Source organism: Cylas formicarius, unplaced genomic scaffold, assembly GCF_029955315.1.
Source record: "Cylas formicarius isolate icCylForm1 unplaced genomic scaffold, icCylForm1.1 PGA_scaffold_5__7_contigs__length_24384050, whole genome shotgun sequence".
In the NCBI taxonomy this organism is placed as follows: Eukaryota; Metazoa; Arthropoda; class Insecta; order Coleoptera; family Brentidae; genus Cylas; species Cylas formicarius.
In genome coordinates, this window is record NW_026844341.1 from 13,852,437 (window position 1) to 13,871,163 (window position 18,727).

Below are 18,727 nucleotides of genomic sequence, written 5' to 3' on the forward strand. Positions count from 1 at the left end.
TCGCAATTGTTCAACGTCACAACCAATCAACAACTATGCTGCCGCTGGAAAGCTAGATCGCAGCCATTCTCTAGTGCGCATCCACCAATATCCCACAATTTGGATAACCAAAATTAGAACCGATTGAACCTGTACTTCTAAACTTGTCTAAAAAATAAGGTTATTGATGGAATTGTTAAATAGTTTACTTTTAGCTACTTAAACTTAACTTGAAACTAACTGTATTGTCCACATATTAATTAATTTATTTTTTCCTTATATTTTCCAGTACTAGGGAAACGAGCACAAGTCATACCATTGACTACAATATAAAAAAACCTACAGAATTTGATAATTTGCGTTCTATTATTACTTTGCCTACTCTCTCTTAGATTCTGAAGTAAATAAGCAGATAAGAGCATTTCAAAATATTTATAGTATTTTACCCTCAAAACAATCGGGTTTTAGATATGATTATGGTTGTCAAAGCACACCTGAGGATGTGACAGATTATAGTAAAATTGTTGCCTTGACTTTACTTGAGGCCTTTGGCTTTTAACAAGGGAGGATGCCGGTGTCACTTAATTGTACTTTTTTTTAGACACGACTGAACAAAGCAACCAACAGCATTAATTCTAATTTGAATAGATTTTTTATGATTTTCTCACTGAAGTTCATACTTAATCCTAATAAATCTCCAGTGATGATATTTTGAAATAACAATCACACGCGGTTGTATTAAGAATACATTAATTATTGCCAGTATGGTTCAAATATTTTACTATCTAAATATTTATTTCTTCGATGTTTCTTACAAGACCTTTTGGATTTGAAAAGAAATGTGTATGGAACTGAGGTGGCTTTTACTTGATGAAAATCCATTTATCAAAATAAATAAGAACTAATTTTTAAGAAATTTGTATGTTTGCTCCGAACCAAATCCATACTTGGATTCCAAAAGTACTCCACACCTAAATTTAAAAAAATAGTCCATGGATGGATTGCGCAAGCTTTACATTTCTCGATTCCAAAATCATATCTAGAGTTCAAACCACCTACGGGATCGTCTTGCTGCGCCACAACATCCGAAATGACGCTATTGGCACTGAAAGTTAAGTTGCATTTTGGGTGAGCAAGACCATACGTTTACTTAGATACTTGCTGTAGTTAATTTAGTGCCAAATTGTGAGCATTAACAATAATTGGCTGTACCAGACGTCTGATTTTCTTAGCCTTTTGCTGCCAAATTCAATCCAGCATTTAATTTTGTCAATGTTGTTATTAATGGTTAATGCAATAAAGCTAATTATTATTACTACTATTACTGTACATTAAATTCGCCAATGTTTGGTGCATGCGCTGGGACTCTGCTAAAATAAAACGAAAGTATTGTACAAACAATCCGTTTTATTTATTTTTGGAACAGTTAATATATGAATGGCTCACTACGACCATCAATTCAATTTGAACTGTACAGAAAAACACAATTCACTTAAACCTAGCGGCAGAGGCTGAGTCGCTGTCCGACGATTCGTCCAATGTCTCTTTCTTTCACGCGATTAAATTGCGCATCCAATGTTACAATATACTTTTAAAAAACTATCTCTAGGTGTGGTGAAACGTCGGATAACAACCCACCACCCCGCGGCGATATCTAAAACACAACGGAAACGATAAAATATACAACGAACAAATTTCAACAGGTGATAAAAATACGGCATTTAAAAATAAACAAACATTTCAAAGAGGAAGAATACCCAAGTAGTTATGTCCTTCACTTATATTTACAAAGTCGGTTTCCTATTGCGATCTACAGGGTGTTATTTAATAGGCATCCGATATATCACGGGGTGATTTTTCAAGTATTTTTAGGGTAACTATTCAAGATTAAAGGTACAAGTATCAAAGTTTTATTTTCATTTTTGTTTTTCTGTATAATTTAACATCCAGGCACCAAATAAAAATACAAATAAACGTTTGACATCCTGTATTTATTTATTTAATTGTGCAACAAGATAATTCTAATTACTGGCAAATATTAAAAGTGAAAATAGAGAAAGAAAGATATACCCACAAGTATACCTCAATAGCTATCATAGACTATTCAATGACAAAAGCTAGCTGGCCAAATCGGACTCATCATATACCACCAATTGCTGGAGATATCCGAAATAGACAAGAAGTTTATATCAGAAAGTGACTGTGAAAAACTTATACCAAAGAAGAATGAATCAACAGCGGAAACAATAGATGATATATATAAAGATTGGAGAAATGTTGTAAACAAAGTAGCCAAGAAAACAAGGTATCAAAAACAGAAATAAAAGCAGTAGGCCTTTAATAAGTACCTAACAAACAACATTGAACAAAAGCTTGAGGAAAACTATCGCCAAACTAGGAATGAGGCAAAAAGTTTAACCAGACAAGCATGAAAAATCTTGGAGTTGATATAAAACACAACAAATACCTGTAAAAGTAATGAAAATATTAAATAAACACAATAGAAGAAGATGAATGTATAAAGAATGATGAGAAGATTGCTTTAAACTAAGTTCCCAGTGCAAACTACTACTAGTGAAAACTGGATTATTGGATTAGATGTAATAAATTCAGGCGAGCTCACTGAAAGCTGCACCGAATAGAAAAGCCACCGAAATTGATGGAATTATGGAAATTACAGATATTTCACTACACTTCTTCATCTCTTCAACATGTGTTGGAAAGGCCTGAAAAAAACCTCAAAAGATATTCAATTATCCTTGCCCAGGCTGCCGAAGGTTAACAGGCATTTATGTTCCATACCTGAAGTGGAAATTATGAAAATATAAACACTAGTATATATATATATATATATATATATATATATATATATATATATATATATATATATATATATATATATATATATATATATATATATATATATATATATATATATATATATATATATATATATATATATATATGTGCCATTGATACCCTATTAGTAGAAAATTTTTACACACCTTGTTAGCTAGTAGGGAGTTTTTAAATTTTAAGTTGATAGCACACTGGGTCTGCGATCCATTGATACCAAATCAATAAATTTGAAATACAAAAGTTTTTTGTATTTGAGGGAGTTTTTAGATTATACCCTTTTGGATTATACAGCGCGTCCCAATTCTTTTTTTTTTAGCCCGGTTAAGGCAATATTTAAGGTTATTAAGGAAAGCCCCCTTAAATAGGGGACAGGCCTAAAAACTATTTTTACTTTGGAAGGATGTTATTAACAAAAACGCAAATTACTTTTTTTGTTTTTTTGTTGTTTCGAACATTCCTTTTCAGTCTTAAAATGTGTAAAATGTCCAAACTATTGTTCTGCCTTGATCAGTGTGTTTAGACGTGTTAAGTGATCGACTTTGTGTAAATGTTATATAATAACATGGATCGTCACAATCCTGACTACGATACACGTCTACGAACTATTGCTATGCTGCCACAGCACAGCATAGGCTGCCAATAGTTCCAAAAGTGCAATTAGTAGCTTATATCAACCATATTACGATACAACCAGATAAGAATGAATGAATCATGTGGCCGTAGGTGGCCAAAATAAACGAAGTAGCCCATACGACTATGGACTTCATGTGAGAGGGTCGGGTGTCTGTGCTTTCCAGAGGAAATAGAGATAGGCGTTTAGAATAGGTCCGGCAACACTTAAAATGGGATGTCGAAGTTTGATGGCGTGTTCTCTTTACGGACGAATCTAGATCTAGGTTGAGCTCAGACTCGAGAAGAAAGACTTTGGGTAAAACCTAAAGTATGGTTTGGTATCAGTTTAGGAAATAGTATTCAGCTCGTTTCTGTTGACAAGGTTTTTATCAGAAAATCAATATCTATCGTATATCGACGTTTTACCATGGCCTGTGTAATCGCCGGACCTAAATTTCATTGAGCACGCGCGGGATATTGGTTCAGACGCGTGTATCAGCACAAAATTTAGTATATCAAAGAAGAAATGAGTTGCTAAATTGTTTAGAGCAACAAATTCATTTAATTTAGAGTTCAGAGAAGCAGGAGAGCCGTTATTAACAATTTAGGTGGTCATACGCTTCACTAAAATGTTACATCATTTGTAGAAATAAAGTTTGGTGAAAATACTCATTTAGCTTTTATTTTTTTGTACACTCTATATATTTTACCTTTTGCTACAATTATTCAAATACAGTTAAATGATAATTGATTTTTGCGTATTATTTTTAAGCTATCTTTAATTTTTAAACCTCCTAAATGTAAATTTAAAATGTTGTGCCCTACACAAAAACAATGCACACAAGACTTGGGTTTAACGAATTTTCAATTTTTTTTTACTGTATGCGTTTCGAGATTTGTAAACACCAACATCTTAATGGCACACCCTGTATGTTATACCTATAAGTAGAACAAGCATAAGATACCTTATATACCTATATACAGTGAATGCGGTATCATTTGACTTTTCATCATCTTTTTCCGCATTCTGCTTTAAAAATAATGTAACACACTTTCCTGGAAAAACTAAATTAAAAATGTTTATCTAATACAAAAAGCTATAACACTACAAATTTAAACAAATATTTTTATTATGAATAACTAATGGGAAAATTTTATTTTTCATATAAAAATGGAATATAGATACTTTGTTATCGAATATTCTGCAGTAGCCATTTGCTATATATTTTTTTGCCTGGAACTCTGCTACTGCTGACAAAAAATAATTTTTGCTGGGGAACTCGATTACTATTATTTTGGTTAGTACAGCTCCCAATCAAGGACGCCTAAAATGCCGTTGTAATTATTAAATAATTCACAGTAATTATTGTTCAAAAAGTAAAGTGAAAAGTTTAAATTCAAAATACAATTTAGCATGGTTTCACATAGGAATTCAAAGGAAGAAAGCTTAAATCTTGTTATTCTATGTAAAAATAATAATGATAATAAATAATAACAAATAATATCGACAATATGAAAATAGTGTTCCTCCTGGTCCACTTTCCAGAATAACTGGTACCATGGAACAGTATGGAACACATTAACATATATATCTAGAAGAAATTTTTCAGTACTTTGGAAATTCCCAAGCAAGCAAAACGGGCACTGCAGTTGCCATCTTGTAGCCCAGAAATTGATTCAATAGAAAATCTGTGCATAACTGTTAACCTGCAGACGTCTAAGGTGTTTGAAATTAATTAAGAGCAATGGATACCCAACTACAAATATAACAATGATAGAATATTCGAAATATCTTGAACAAAGATTGAAATTATCGTAAGCTATAGTTTGCAATTAGTAAGGTGTTCAAAATTTGATGCTTATACCGAAGAATTGGGGCCTGTATAAACCAAAAATTAATAATATAAAGTAAGGTTTATTATAGTCAATTTGACCTTAAAACACTTCAAATATTGGACAGTTATTAGATAACACCCTGTATAATACGAGGTACGCAACGAAAGTTCATACCCTGAAACGACAGCAAGGTAGACGCTATAGGTGATGAGCGTTATGCAAAGTCTCGTACAAACCTATTGGTAAACGCCTAATGATTCGGTTTATACAGGACACTACACACAAAAGCCCAAACTCAAACGAGGAGTAATAATTACACGTCTTATTTTGGCCCTTGCGATAAAGAAGGAAGACCTGCTATGACCTAAAGAAAATGCGAGGCACGCGACTTTCTCTCTGGCCGTGTCTGACTGACTTCTAATTTGTTTTTCAGCAACCCTGATTTAAGTCGGAACCTCTGACTTATCCGTTACAAAAACTGTTAAAAAAAATTTCGATATGTTCGGTGGTAGGGGAAAAATGAATAGGTACTCGCATTTTCTCCGTTTATCGAACGGAACTGAATTCAAAATGAAGCAAATGTAGCGCAACTTATTTTTAAGTACTTTTTTTATATACTTATTGTCGATTGGGGATACTGAAACATATTCACTCTAAAGTAGAAGGTATAGGGGTCGACACAACCTCTAAGCTACGCTTGTGTTTTTCTTGTATAATATAGTAACATATTTACACGGGTCTAATTTAGGTGTGTTGCCCGTTGTTCTGTATTTACAGATGCGATTCTCATTTCTGACACTAAGCTTACAGGGCGACCCAAGGTATCGAACGGATTTGGTAAGGCAAATTTTATTTAGGGTAGTAATGGGAAATGTTTTTTTTTGTTCTACATCTTCCCTTCCCAACCCAATGATGCCACATGGGGTACGCATAACCTAATTCAATTTGCAGATCTCTGTCAACGTCGATGCGGTCACACGCAGGTTTCGGTTAAATAGCATAGATGGCGGCACTAGTATTTATTGGAGCATTATTTTCCCACGTTTTTATACAAATGTCATATTTCCTTCAGGCTTGTTGATTATTCGCATTTCTAAGATATGAAGAGCTTTTTGCGGTAGATTAGAAATGCGTCCCATATTTTGTATTTTCTTATGTATGTGTATATATGAGTTTGTGTAATATCGGCGCAGTAAAGTCAAGTGTCTTGTGTCTTGTGTCAGTGTTCTTCCCGGCCTCTTTTTTTGCACATTACGTTTGTGTAGCACATACAGAAAATGAAAATATAAACAGATACAACTTTTTTAACGGTGCAAGAAGAAAAGAAAATGCTTCTATTATTACAAGGAGACATATCTGGCATAGATATAGGAGAAAAAAGTTCTGATGAAGATCATCAAGAGGCAGAACTTCCATACATGTTAGATTCAAAATCAATTGGTACAGATGAACGGCAAATATTGCTCAGAATTCAAATAGGATTAGAGGTAAATCGTGAGATTGACAGAATGCCTAGTTACAAGATATGTCAAGTAACAGGTTTGACAAACTCCGAAATTATTTACATCTTAATAACAATACTAAAATGAAAGTCAGGAAGGATGAAAATTATGATGTTATTCAAAGTGAGGGCCTTGTTAGAAAAAAATTTCTAAAATTGAAGGTGGTTGAACCAGTATGTCATAAATGGGGCATAAAAATGTTTGCTGGAGCAGGAATAAATCTGCTCTGTCTACGAACACATAAGTGGCGATATTGTTATACGACTACGATATTTGGACTCAATTGTAAACCGTTTTATGACAATTGGTTCATTTCATGCGATCTCTTATGTCACTTGAAGGATATAGGTCTGTAGAATGCAATGTACGATGAAAACTTGAAAAAAGAAGTCTGTCCATGTTAATAAATGCATAATAAATGCGTAACTTCTCTATCGTCGGCACACTAAGTATAAAAGACCGACAGTATTCAGGTGTCAAATTGCACACGCAGTTTGGTAAGAAAAAAGATTGGTAGACCGTCAATTCCCGAGCCGTCACCAAAACGAAGAGTTGTTTTCGTAAGTTTTAGCAAGGCGAAACACAAGAAAAGGTGCAGTAATTGCATAAAACTTTATACCAGAACTGGTTACATGAAATATCATATTATAATTATTGCTTATAATTGCCATAGACAGAATAAGTGTTATATTTTATGAAAACATATGAGTGAGGGCCTAACGCACCAGTGAAAACCATATCTCGTTATCTCCCCACCTATCTACCCTGGTCAAATAAATGACTGAACATTACAGCCATAGATTTTTTTTCTAGTGCCGTCATTTGAAGGAATTAGTGGACAAGCATACACCATTAGTGGTATTGATCACCTGAAAGAAATTATATCCGACAAATTTCTTCTGATATGATCAGAAATGCTGTCTAAGAGTTGTCTAGAAGGGTAATCCATTGGATGCAAAAAAAGAGTTTAGCTGGTTATTGTCAAATTAGAAGTTTTGCATTGCAATTACAATATTCAATTATCCATCCCAAAACTGCGTTTTTATTGAGTTGTTAATATAGCCAAAGCATGTCCAGCAAATTTACTTTCTCAGCAAGCAAGAAATTTTTAGTAAAGTTAACAATTGAAAAATTTTCCGTATATCAGCAAAACCCATTCTCTCATTTACCCGGCCTCTCCTGTTGTAAAATTTGCCCCACTTTCAAATCACGCGGTTGCGATTCCAGTTAATAGGCGGTTCAATCGGTAAAAATAAGATTTTTTCGTTTTGGTCGGATATGCGACTTTTCAAAATACAGGTGCTAAAGTTTTTACACACGATCCTCTTTTTATTATCCACGCCACAAGGGCTTCTTATAGTGTATAGTGACCGTCACTGATTTTTCTCGTTAAGCGATTTGAAAGCTCAATTTTTTGTCTCGCGCCATTTCTTTGCGCTTAATTAAAATTTACGCCGTTTTATTTTATACAGAAAATGCTACGTTCAACCGTGGGTCGCTCAGTATCAATGCCGGAAAACTATACGACGTGGCGAAAGAAAATACAACCTTGCGAAATTGACGGAAATTATGTTATCCGGGCGCCATTGCTACGCCCGTAAGCTGACAACGCATGCTCGAGTAGAAAACGGTAGAAACGTCTGCAGTGTCTGAAACCCTACTGTAACGCCTAAACTGTATTTATATATTTATATAGTTCCGCTCCCATTGCTTTCCTTTGCTATTGTATTCTGCACATTATATATATCACATAGTAAACGGGGATGGGTGGTCTCTCGTTAGGTACAAACGCTTCATAACTGGTACCATTTCTTGTCTTTATACTTCAGCATCAGCTCGTGGGCTGACCCGCTGAAGTTTTCCGCCTCGTTTCGCATCCTTTCCGCACGCTCCTCCAACTGCGTGAGCTTCTCGCCTCTTTCCAGCATGAGCTTGTGGGCTCTGTTGACCTCGCTGCACGCGCTCGAACTCCTCTGACCCAGGTCTTGCAGATTGGCGCCGGGGATATGCTTCGCGATCGACTTGTTTGCTTTGCCGCTCGACTCGCCGACTATAAACGACGTTAACGGTTAATTGCCGAGCGTCCCCGCCATTTTGCTGTACGCCACGAAGCGGCATTTGGGCAAAGTGTCGGAAAGGACGTGTCGGATCGTGTACGGCCGAGTCCAAGTGGTTTCGAGTAAATATACATAAATAAATATTAAACAAACAGAATTTTTTGCGATTTTTATATCAATATGGGTTTTTTTTCCACGAGGTGTAAGGGACGATGATGAGAATGGTGATAGTATAGCAGCTCGAATCCGACTGAAAGAGAGGCTGTTGCAGAGGAGTTTGAAATACTCAAGGGCGTTTGACAATGGCAAAAATTTGTAGCGACGTACAGTGGATCGAAGTATAGGTAAACTCAAACAATATTGGCTTGAAAATAAATAAGTTTAATTATTTGTTCCGGTTTGATAAAACGTTGTTAACGAATTTTTACTAAAAATTTTACATACAGTGGGTCCCTGATATGGAAAGCAACTTAAAATCAATAAATGTTGTGTTTCACTAACTTCCAATTTGATATAAGTATAAGACGCCCTGTTAACAATTTGCAAGAGGAAAAAAATTGAATTAAATTCGTAGGGTTTAATTCCGCTCGGTTAAAAGACTAATTTCTTGCATCATTTCAGTTAACGAACAACCTATTTAATAATAGAGTATATTTTAAGAAAAAATTGTTTATATTCATCATCAAAACCTCTATACCATATTTGAAGATACTTGGCTAACGATGATTTTCTCTTGTGATCAACAGACATAGGTACTACAGAACGTTATAAAGAAAAGTAGCCTGAAATTAAAATATTCTGATTGAATAAAATTTTAAAATCCGACCCATTTTGATTTGTCACACTATAACAAAGACTGCTAGAGAAAGACGCAAAAGAAAACGTTTTCATTCTCTGAATTGTGCCATATTGACTATCTTTACTGACAGAAATGTACCTGTTCATTTTCAAATTAAATTTTGTTTTTTTATTCTTTTGCTTACAAAAGTAGGACTATATTATATAAATTCGAGCTTTGAAGTTTGACGTAAAAATCGAAAATGGGTTTAAAAAATGATGTTCCATTTTAAAAAAAAGGAATGTGATATCGACATCTACTTTTTAACCCACCCTTGTATGCGCAAGAAAATGGATATGGATATGTGCGAGTTTTTTTCTTGAAATTCAATATCTGATTTTTAAATGAATTTGTTCCGCATTTTAGCGTCTTAAACTCCAAAACACTCCGCGGTAACATGTCACTTACAATAATATGCAAATAATATACATTATTTAAATAGCTTGACGTCTGAACTTCACAAAGTTTACCTTCGAGGTTTTACCAAACATTTTTGTTAATAAGAAGCTTTAAATTCAAAAATATATTATTTGTGAAAATCTGAAACGCCTGTAAGTCCCTCGTAAAGTAAATATTTAAAACTGATGCTTAAAACGAAGGTATCAGGTGTATTAGTGTACTCTACCATTGGCTTTGTTTGAAGCCAAATTTTAACACGCTACAAAACAATCCCCGTAAAATACTTTGATACAGTTCGATTTAGCCCCGGAAAAAAAAGTTTTTTTTTCTGCTCCCTGTTCTCTGTTGTCCGTGACGGAACATTGGGAAGTTTTTGAAGCCTGATAACGTTGGAACGGTCGGCGGTTATTTTGTCGGCTATTAATGGTTTTTGATCCGAAAGTCGCTATGAAACTAAGTAACCACCCCAAATTTCGAGATAATGAGCGGAACATTTTTCAAAAACTTTAGAACTTTTTTTAAGACTGAAAAAACCATTCTCGAAAATGATACTTCAGATAAAAAAAACATTGAATTAAAACAAAAGACGCGCGATATAGTTTAGTGACAATCTACAGGGTGTCCCAGTTATGAGCAAGAAATTTAAAATTGACACTTTTCAGGGACAATCATTGACCGTTACTAACAAACCATGATAAACGGCACAGAAAGCGATTAAATATCACCTCGTAACCCAACTTTCGTCTATTATACTGGGTGCTCGCAAAATATTGATTGTTCGTGATAGTGCGGCAGGAAGTTTAATGATATTGGGATTTTGTCAAAGTGCAGTTAGACTTCTCCGCAGTTTAATAGAAAAATAGTACTTTTTTTTAAATTTAACTAGGGCAATACTTTCGTGAAATGTATTATATTTGTTCTTTTCTATTTGAACTGCGGAAACTCGCCGAAACCCGTTCAAAATTTTCAACTCTTTGCTCGTTCGACAGTTTCTGGCGTTCCCATATACACTCACATAATTCCTCCCTGTCTAAGGATCTGATACCGCCTCCGAACAGACCCTTGAAGAAGCCCTCCTTTGGCGGTTCCGGCATATCGCACGGCAGGAACAGCTCGCCCAGCATTTCGGTCAAATCATTACTGGAAACACGAAAATTTCAGTTTACTTAGATTACTAATTAGACATTTTTTTACAAAACGTCAATGGTTTTGGCCTCTTAAATTTGTGAAACGGCAGTAATGACCAGAATCAATCGTTGTCTACCTATCACTTCCCTCTACATAGTTTATCATACAAGTATAACACAGTCTTTTTAATTTTTGAAAGGCTCTTCCAGAGGCTATTTTAACATTATTCACAAATCTTCTGGATTCATCCTGCGTCCTTTGTTGAAACGTCAGCAAGTTCGATTCGTCAACAATCGACGCAGGAAGAATCCAGAAGATTTGTAAATAGATACTAGAGTCCAATTAGATTAGTAAAAAAACAAAGATAGCCAACTGAACTATAGCACCCGGAGAGGCACCGGGAAATGCTGTCACAATTATGAAGATTATTACTAAAATGCAATGAATCAGATTAGGTATTTCCTTAACCACTCTTTGGTGTGTGTCTCTGAGAAACAAAATTTTGGAAAAATGAAAGAGCTGTACATTTTACACCAAAGTATTTCAGTTTAGCTAAAAGAAAGGAGTGATACAAGGTGTCGAACGCTTTACTATAATACAAGAGTATGAGATAAGAGTTTAATATAATATCAGCTGTTAGTTCGATACCCTTTGAAACATGATTCACGACAAAGCTAAAATTCTTCGTTTATCTTCTACTCAGAATCACATTCCTAAATTTTAAGAACAAACGTTAACATTAGTGAAATCGCTAAACTCTTCTTAACTACCAAACACTGTGATAATGAAAAATGAGTTACAGAGAGGTTCAAACTTCGTCCTTGCCCCACGTATTATCGCAAAAGAGGAAATCATTTTGAATGTCAAGTCTATCATAAACAAACTGCCATCTCAAACAGCTAATGAAATTCGATTTGAAAAAATCCTTAAAAATACAAAACCTCCTAATTCCAATATTTGAAATCCTGAACGCATAGCTCTAAAATCTCTATAATCAAATCCCGGCATCGTAATTCTAAAAGCAAAATAAATAAGAACTAAAAGTTCAGATTTTCACGAAATTATATATTAGGACATGACAATTGTTTCGACAACACCGTGTTTTTATGAAATGTGTATCTTTATCAAATGCACATTTGATAAAGACACAGTATTGTCGAAACAATCGTCATGTCATAATATATAATTTGGTGAAAATCTGAACTTTTAATTCTTATTTATTTTTATAAATGGATTTCCATCAAGTAAAAGCCACCTCAGTTCAATTCTAAAAGCAGATGAAGGAAATGCTACAGTGATCATGAACGCAAATGAATATCAGGAAAAGATTCAAGATTCAGACTCCTATCGAATTAAAAAAGTTCCTGTCATCTATGAAACCCAACCTTCTTTTCTCTCAGAATGTGTGAAAAAGTCTATCACCCCTCATGACTCTAAACTTCTTCGTCACTACGGGCTCCCTAAGATTCACAAACCAGGATTATCTCGTTCGATCTACGGTCAGCAAAATATTGGACTCTAGTACCTTCTATGTTAAAACCCTTTACAGAGGAAACTTATTGTTTCGTACTTAATTCATTTCATTTCATTGAACAATTAAAAAGCATTACATTAAGTCCTGGAACTTTCCGGCCCAAAAATCATCGGTCATCCACTCTCTTGTTTACAGAGTCGTAAAACTATCTCAGCCCGAGTCATTGAACCCAGAATTAAAACCCCTTACATCTGCTCTTCACTCCAATAATTCCCACATAAGGGATATTAAGCACTCCATCACAAAATAACCCCACCACAGCCTTCCAAAGACAATGAGTCTGAAACCAACCCCACACTGCCACTCTTGTCGTTTCTTACATTCAAAACGGAACTGACCACATATCAAAAGTTCTTAATATATACATAAAGTCAAAAACTAGATTTACCGCTTGTTCAGCAATCTCTTAACATCTTGTGATAACAGGAATTTACAGCATTCAATGCATATGCGGTAAAATTGGAGAGATTGACAACTAGGCTCAAAGAACATGAAAGAACCTTAAGATAAAAATAAACTCATCTGCAGCTGCCGAACACAATCACGAAACAGAAGATTAAAATCCAGAGTAATGAGGTCAGATTATCACTTGATGCTTGCAAAAATATGCAGCTGAGGAGGTTAGCGTAAAGTATAGTCTGGATAGCCTCCAAATAGCAAATACGAAGAAATGATAACATGTATCCAGCAGGCAGTGGGGGCAAAAAGTTTAGTCCAGAACCAGAGCTAAACCTGCACCATGTTGGAGCGATACCTTGAAAGAGATTGTTCAAGAAAAGAAAGCTGAGTACATAAACTGGCTAGAGACAGGGACTCAACCAGATGGGGAAGATATGTAGACAAAAGAAGGTCTACAAAGGTACTGATCAGAAAGGCAAAAAACCACTTCTGGGAAACACTATGTGGTCAGATCAATAGGACGATTGGAAATTGACGTGCAAAAAGGTCCTGGAAACTTCTAAATAGCACGAGGAAAGAGAATAATGACTAGCCAGGTCTGAGCCCTATGAATTTCCAATAACTACAAAAAACTATTGTTAGAAGGTAGACGACAATTTCAAATTAACTCTGTAAATTATGTCAGAGGAAGTACTGATACATATAAATCATGGAAAGGCTCTATGTATTGGCAATATAAACACGAGCTGTTAAAAACCGCCCCCGGAAATTCTTTTCCACACTTTTACCAAAATTATGCAATAAGAACTGCCGCCATTAGACTGGAGAGAAGGTCAGATATCATCCATTTTCATAAATGGAAGCACAGTGGATTGCAAAAACTACAGAACTCAGATGGCCAGATTGTATGGTCGAGTTCCCAAAAACCGAAAGACGAGTTCCGAGATTCAAAGGAGTAAATGAGCAAAAGGACACACTGCTGGCCGTGGCAGCTGGAGAAGAAGCAATAGAACATCCAGACTGGACCATGCTAAAAATAAAACAGTAAGACGATCTATTAGCGTGGATGGATTTATAATAGGCACTATAGAATTCAAAAGATTTTAAAATTGTATGGCCATCTCGAGCCTACGGAGCCTAGGAAATGTGGAAGACCGCCAAGAGCCTGGAAAAATGAACAAGGGACTAGTTGAATCGTGATTTATCGAAAGTCGGAAGCGGTAAACGATTTTAGGTGTAAACCACTCGCAGATATAGCTATATGGTACCATCATTGGCTAGATACTATGACGTAAGTAGCACGAAATTTTCTAACTACTGCATGTTCGCCACGCTATTTGCTCTTTATTATAATTGGCAATTACATTTGCCAGAGTGAAACACGTCGATTTTGTCATTTTGAAGTGACGGGAAAAGTCGTCGTCCAACATTTATATGCTGAAAATATCTCTTTCGTTTGCTGCTATATGGCAAAAGCATTGTATTGAACTTAAATTTTAATTTACAAACGCGTTCTACTAGCACATGGTAATGATGTCACTGCTACAACGTCAGCTGCAACTTTTGATCCTTTTTGGTAACCTAAGTGAGTGAAATCGCCTAATTGCTAAAGAGTTTGGATAGAATTTGTTTTCTTGCAAGATGTGTCTTTCAGCATTTACGTATTTTATTTTGGTATGGATGGAAATAATCTTCCGACATATTAGTCACCATCTGTCAGCGGCCATGTTGATTGTTGCGAACCCTCCAAATCATCTTACAAATATAGTTTCTTCATTGACCACAAAACTCCCTGTAGTATAAATTGTAATCGTAACAGACATATTATTTTTTAGAGTAGTTTAAATTTATCCAATGTAGTATTTAATGGAGTTTCAACACAGCATCAGTAACAAGAAACTCTGCAATTTTGAGGCTCTTCAAGAATTTAAAAATACTGGAGGCAAACTATTGACCTAACCCTTTTCCAGTGTTAATAGACGAAGTAATAAAAAGTTTTTTTTATAAAATTCGACCCATTAAGCAAACAACAGCAAGATTTTTCGACACGATGTCAACTCCATTGTCTCTAACCTTTTACTCGAAGCTACCGAGCTTCCACCGCTATAATATAATTTTTTCCGTTTATCAATCGACTTAGAAACTCAATCGTTAAACTATATTCAATAACACCGCGTATCTAATAATTGAGCTATGCGCCGCGTTTCAACCACACTCGCTTACCAAAAGTCCGCGCACAAAGTGAACTTCTGCAGTTCCGAAGGGGAGGCCAAATAGAGACCGTGGCCTCTGTTGCTGAATCCGAACGTACGGGTGATTCTAGAAAAAAATCAGGCAGAATAAAATGAACAGGTGTTTCGGAGACGGCACCGTTGTGACGAATTTATCCGACTTTGACAAAGGGATTACTTAATGAATACTTGTGTACTATATTCATAGATAAAGAAAATAAATAAATGCTCAACTTATATTGGAAAGAACAAATTTACCAGCTGATGGTGTTAACGATTTCAGGATTTTCTTTTTGCATTTTGCCTCCAAAGTTTTATACATTTTTAACGGCTCCAAGCTTGCTTTTTACAAAACTTCTGGATTCCTCCTGCGTCGGTTTTTGCTTAGTCGAAATTGCTGACGTTTCGCCAATCATCCTGTTGGCTGCTTCAGAGTTTGACAGTTGCCAACAGGATGATTGGCGAAACGTCAGCAATTTCGACTAAGCAAAAACCGACGCAGGAGGAATCCAGAAGTTTTGTAAAAAGCATTACAGTAGCCTGTGGAAGTTTCTTTGAAAAAAAAAAGACTCCAAGCTTATTAAAATCCATTAAGCATTTTGGGAATTACGATACTGCCGAAAATTTTGGAGCATCCCCCACCAATTTCCTTTTAGACATAGAGTAAAAAGTGTCCAACAAAAAAGGTTTGAATTTGTGTCATCTTTAAAACAGTATTTACTCTAAGTAGCATTAATATAAGAAAATTTTACCTTGTTACCTTTACAGTATTGTATTGACATCACAGTTATAAACATTGACAGAAAAACAAACTTTTTTGAATTAATTTTTGAGATGCCCCTGGCATACAATCTGCATAAATTAACAAAATATTAGCGGGGAATCCCCGAAAGTATAATGTAGTTTGTGGGATTCCCAAATATGTTTTGAAGAAAACCCGTTTATCGCGTAATTGCGTTTGTCATAAAATATTGGCCCTAAAATTCTCTCCAAATGCATTTTTAATATATTATTATTATTTTTAATATAATTATTTTTAATATATTATTATAATTAAGCCACAAGGGTAAGAAAGTTCATTAATTGCGTGAATATTGTCTGGGAATTGATAAAAATCGTCAATAAAAGTATTTTAAAGGCCTATCCGAAAATGCGAAAATATACAGCGTGTTTGATTTACAAAAATTGAGAAAACTAAGATTTGGCGTAATTGATAAGAACATTTCAATTTTGAATATTGTCTGAGAAAAAGTATTATTGTTTAAAACATGTCGAGAAGAAAAATGCATTAGAGACTATTATACAGATATTTATGTATACACACATATGTAATTGAAATAATACAAAAAAAGTAAAGGTCATTTTACTGGAAACAACCTGCTTGTTAACCTTCCATAAGATTCCACACTGTATTCTCAGTATGACTATAGTCGCGACCAATGCCAGACAGAGGGTGGCATGAAATGAATGGAAACAGAAAAGAAAATCAATCATGTATTGACTTATTCATTACCTATATTAAGTGCTTTATATATAGGTAGATAGTTACTTTTAAGTAGATGGTTGCAAAATTTTCAATTTCTAGCTGTTTGATATTATTATTTAAGGTTTTAAATTGTTTTTTTCTTAATAACTGTATTATGACTAATTGGGAATTGGGAATATGCTTCAAACGGTTTATAAAAACCATATTATTTAAATTTTTAAATAAAGGAATGTAAACAATAAAACTTATTCATTGACCCTTACAACTAATATAACACTTGAAAATGCTGGTTATTTGATTGTCTATTTTATGTTTATGACATTTTAAAATTCATATTTTGGAGGTAAAATTTAGTTCGCAGTTGAGCACCTATTTATAGTCGGTACGATTTGTGATGGCATAGTCGGCAATAAAATGCCAGACAGAATAAAATTGATTGAAATGTCTATCTGATCAATGCAAAACAGCCGTCACTAACGATCACGATTACATGACTTGCAAGTAAGTAACATAATTTGCCAAGAGTAAATATACAAGTAAACCATATTTAGTTTGTATTTACGATGAAATGTCTTTATCATCGGAACCAAAACTGGAACAATTACTACCAGCAAATGATCCTGGGTATGCATTAATATCAAGTGAAGGGATCGTTATATCATGTATATTCTCTTTTCCCAACACTTATTTATTATATTTTCTGTGTGTGTTATAGAACTGATCCAATTTTTTTGGTAATTGTCTGGAGAGCTGCCTTACAGACAGATACTACTGCAGTATCATGGGATCATATTTTTATAAAAAAATGTTTCGCACTGACACCACTCCAATTCTTCTGTTATTATAAGGTATTTGCTGCTATCTCTGTCGAGTGCACGACAACGAGGCGTAATAGACAAAGGCAGAACACTGGCAGCTAAATGGCTAGTATACGAGTGGAAGCAGGGAAAATACTGAAGCAACTTTTCTTTTATGACCGACTATGCCATCGCAAATCGTACCGACTATACATTTATCTATGACTATATCCGACTTACCATTTGAGATGGTTTTGTCTAACATGCAATAAGAAATTTTAAAAGGAGAGAACGCATGCACTTGCGTCGTAAATGCAGTGCCTTTGGTGACGGAAGCCAATTAGTAAAGTGTCTTCGGTGTGAAACTTGGCCACCCGTGGTGTATAATCGGGACACAAATATTCGTTTACGGGGCGTATATTTGAACTACCAATTTTTAGTGCCGTCAAAACATACTACATTTATTGAAAGGCGATTCGGACTTTTATGTACAGCCGGATTGATCGAATTTATGTACAATGCGTGATACCTTATCCAAAAGTACTGTAAAAATTGGTACTTTCCGCTTTTTACTGATTATAAAAGAAAAAACCAACTTACTGGTCGGTGTCCTCATTAACGATTAGTTGTTGGCCCCATATAGTCAACATGGGATCAACTATCCCTTTATTACTGGGCGTCTGAAAACTAGTGACAGGTGAAGGTGAAAAAGATTAGCAGATGGAGAGCGGTTAGAGTGACGTTAGTCTAAAGTGTGCTCCGAGGACTTGCGAATTGGGCGTCATTACAAACTTGTTATTTACGTACCAACAAGTTTGGAATGTTCAATTTTCATGAACGGCTAAAATATGGAACAAATTCATTTAAAAATCAGGTATTGGATTTCAAGGAAAATACTCGCACACCTCCGTCATAATTTGCTCTTGCGCGTATTGAGTAGTAACATGAAAATATACATGTTGAGTCACAAAATAGGCATCAGTTTCACGTATTTACCCTATACCATTAATTTGCCTTATTTCGTATCTAATTCTAATTTTTTTTCTTTTTTTCCTATACACTTTTGATTT

At 34.9% G+C, this 18,727-nt stretch overlaps 1 protein-coding gene across 1 annotated transcript in view; it reads right to left on the reverse strand.

The window, feature by feature from the left end:
• Nucleotides 1-1,368: 1,368 nt before the first annotated feature.
• The window catches only part of LOC132701730 (syntaxin-binding protein 5), a 315,174-nt gene continuing 297,815 nt past the window's right edge, over nucleotides 1,369-18,727 (reverse strand). Inside the window, 4 exon segments of the mRNA XM_060669880.1 lie at nucleotides 1,369-8,838; nucleotides 11,098-11,222; nucleotides 15,367-15,462; nucleotides 18,258-18,344. Coding sequence (XP_060525863.1) covers nucleotides 8,582-8,838; nucleotides 11,098-11,222; nucleotides 15,367-15,462; nucleotides 18,258-18,344 — 565 coding nt within the window. The 3' untranslated portion in view covers nucleotides 1,369-8,581.